Raw genomic sequence first — 2,440 nt, forward strand, 5'->3', positions numbered from 1 at the left:
AGAGAAAATACCATGTGCGGTTTGTGTAGGTTGCGCCTAGCTGTCGGCACTTTACTACAAGTACGAAGTCCGACGTGGACGTGGACGTGGGCGAGGTGAAAGGGACAGCTTGATTCAACTTGCTTCCGAGCCCCAGACCCGCGTAGACAGAAAAAATAATTGACGCTGAATCCCCCAAAGCAAAGCCAGCCCTGACCTGGTGGCTGAGACGTCCGCATTTCTTGTCACTGCAGTGGTTGTCCTGGCACACGCGTTCAACACCAGTCCTAAAATCCATTGTTACAATTAATTCGTTTTAGACGCCCTCAACGGATCTAATTTTATTTAAAGGGGATGACTCGTGTGATTGACAAGTTAGGAAACCACGTTCACCACTACACACCAGCAAGCACCTCGAACCTGCAGCCAAGGACCTCGCTGTCACAATGTACAACTCAATGAGCACAAATCTCAGCAGCGACCCAAGTGTCGAAATTTCTTGTTTCTTGGTACGCTGTGGACCTAGGCAGGTGACCAGCCTCTCTTTAACGGCTGTCGTCGGACCATACTTTTTGCGCACGGGCATTTCCATGAAGGATTGCCCGATGCTTCTACTTTTAGTATCCATGTTGATGAACGCAGTCGAGGATGGCTTCAAAGCCACCTCGCGCGATTCTTTTCTTTCCTCTCTCCTCAGTTCACGTCTTTGGAACTGAGGTGAGATTGCCTTTCATCACTCAGGACGTAGCCTAACATCGTACACATTTTTCCTAGTGCTTATACGCCGCTAGTTCATTAACTTCAATACCAAGCGCCCATACGGTTTTATGCGTTCTATATAACGTTGTAGGCACTAAAACCACAATGTATTGACCGTGACAAATTTGGCCCTGATTACAATGGATATTACGCTAAGGACATAACTACATAAAATAACTGGTGGACGCCGCCTGGCGATTTTGAAAGTTACATAAGCAATCTCCGCATTGTTTACATTCCGCTTCTCAGAAATCACGCTGTGTAGCTATGTGTACATACTTCCGAACTACATTTGATTCAAAAGAAAACAATGGGGTGCCATCTATTTCATTCGAAGGTTGATCAGAGACAAGTGCCCACATTCTTGGCTTGGACACACACCGTGAACACAGGCATCCCGATCTGAAAGTGTGCAAAATGGAACGTAATACGCATCACTGTATTGGGCGTCTGGTTGAGCAGGAAATACTATGACGTGACCCTTGAGGGCTCTTTGAGCAGTAGGAAGCGTGGATGAAGAGGTGGGTCCTGTGGTGTGAGACGTTGTCTTGCAGATGTATGATCCTTGTTTTGGCACGCCGTCGAGCAATCAGTGCTTCTTCAACCAGAGAAAGTTCATGGAGTTCATTGGGAATGGGGCCGAAGTAAAGATCAAAATGGTGCTTAATTTTTGCATTATAAAGGACTTCCAACCCAGAATGATACCTACAAAACAACATAGGTAGTACCACTTCCCGGGGAAGTTGCTCGGTAAAGTTGGAGCTGCTAGTAGTGTTCAACGTGTCGAATCAGAAAGAAACGCTGTCAATTCAAACTGATGAATGATGTGGGGATTGATGGAAAAGGAAATCTCGCTAAGGAGGTTGTTGTGCTCTATTTTGTTGCCCTGTGGCCGCGTTTGTGCGTGGCAGTGCGGCTATCCCGGGACCCGTTGAATTGAATCCGGAACCCTCTATCCTTTGCTAAATCAGTAAATGGCGCGGCACTGTCCGCAGCTGGCTATCCACGTAAAAAGAAAACAAACAAACAAGCCTTTTCGAAAGGATCTGTCCGATCAGACGTGAATGGGTATTGATTATAGTCGAGTTAGCGCCCATTCTCCACTCCCGGCCCGTTGAATGACGAGACGGCGACAGCTATCCAGCCAGCTCTCGACCCTAGTCCTCATGTCGGCTGAGCAAACATGTCAGCGCTGAACTTCCACACATCATCACCATCTCATGGGTACCGGACACACGTGCACACCTCTCCAGACGTACATTGTAACCGGAGTCGGAGGAAATGCAGTTGTACAGGAGTTACCACACACAAGGAACCGTTCCGCAATATATTTCACTTTGTATATAAATACGCACAGCTGGACGTTCACAAAAATCATCAGTTTTTGCCTAAGCTTACATGATTCAGATAGGAATGACGTTGCTCAGAGGGCTCCTCTACATGACACTTACAAAATTCCAATGGATCATGAGTATTGCATAACGTATTTACGGATACACCGGGCGATGAGGACCTTAAGACCTGGTACAGTAAAGTCCCGGAGTGAAAGCAATGGTATCGAAGCATGAGAACAACAAATGACAGCGAATTCCGTCCGTGAAATAGAGTCCTCTACGTCAACTTAAATAAAAATCCGCAACATTAACCGAAACAAAAAGAAAAAAAAAAGGGGTACAAAGATGGCATTCGTTAGATCATCATC

General features: G+C 46.4%; 1 protein-coding gene across 1 annotated transcript; it reads right to left on the reverse strand.

Moving 5' to 3' along the window:
* Positions 1 to 838: 838 nt before the first annotated feature.
* Positions 839 to 1,557, reverse strand: EI90DRAFT_3105969 (uncharacterized protein). The gene is made up of 2 exons (XM_039062614.1): positions 1,120 to 1,557; positions 839 to 1,060 (listed from the first exon to the last, which is right to left on the reverse strand). Exon 1 carries the CDS (start codon positions 1,455 to 1,457, stop codon positions 1,173 to 1,175), a length of 285 nt encoding a protein of 94 aa, XP_038907434.1. The 5' UTR covers positions 1,458 to 1,557; the 3' UTR covers positions 839 to 1,060; positions 1,120 to 1,172.
* Positions 1,558 to 2,440: the final 883 nt, after the last annotated feature.

The sequence above is a fragment of the Cantharellus anzutake genome (genome assembly GCF_015039405.1).
Source record: "Cantharellus anzutake strain C23 chromosome Unknown EI90scaffold_352, whole genome shotgun sequence".
NCBI lineage: Eukaryota > Fungi > Basidiomycota > Agaricomycetes > Cantharellales > Hydnaceae > Cantharellus > Cantharellus anzutake.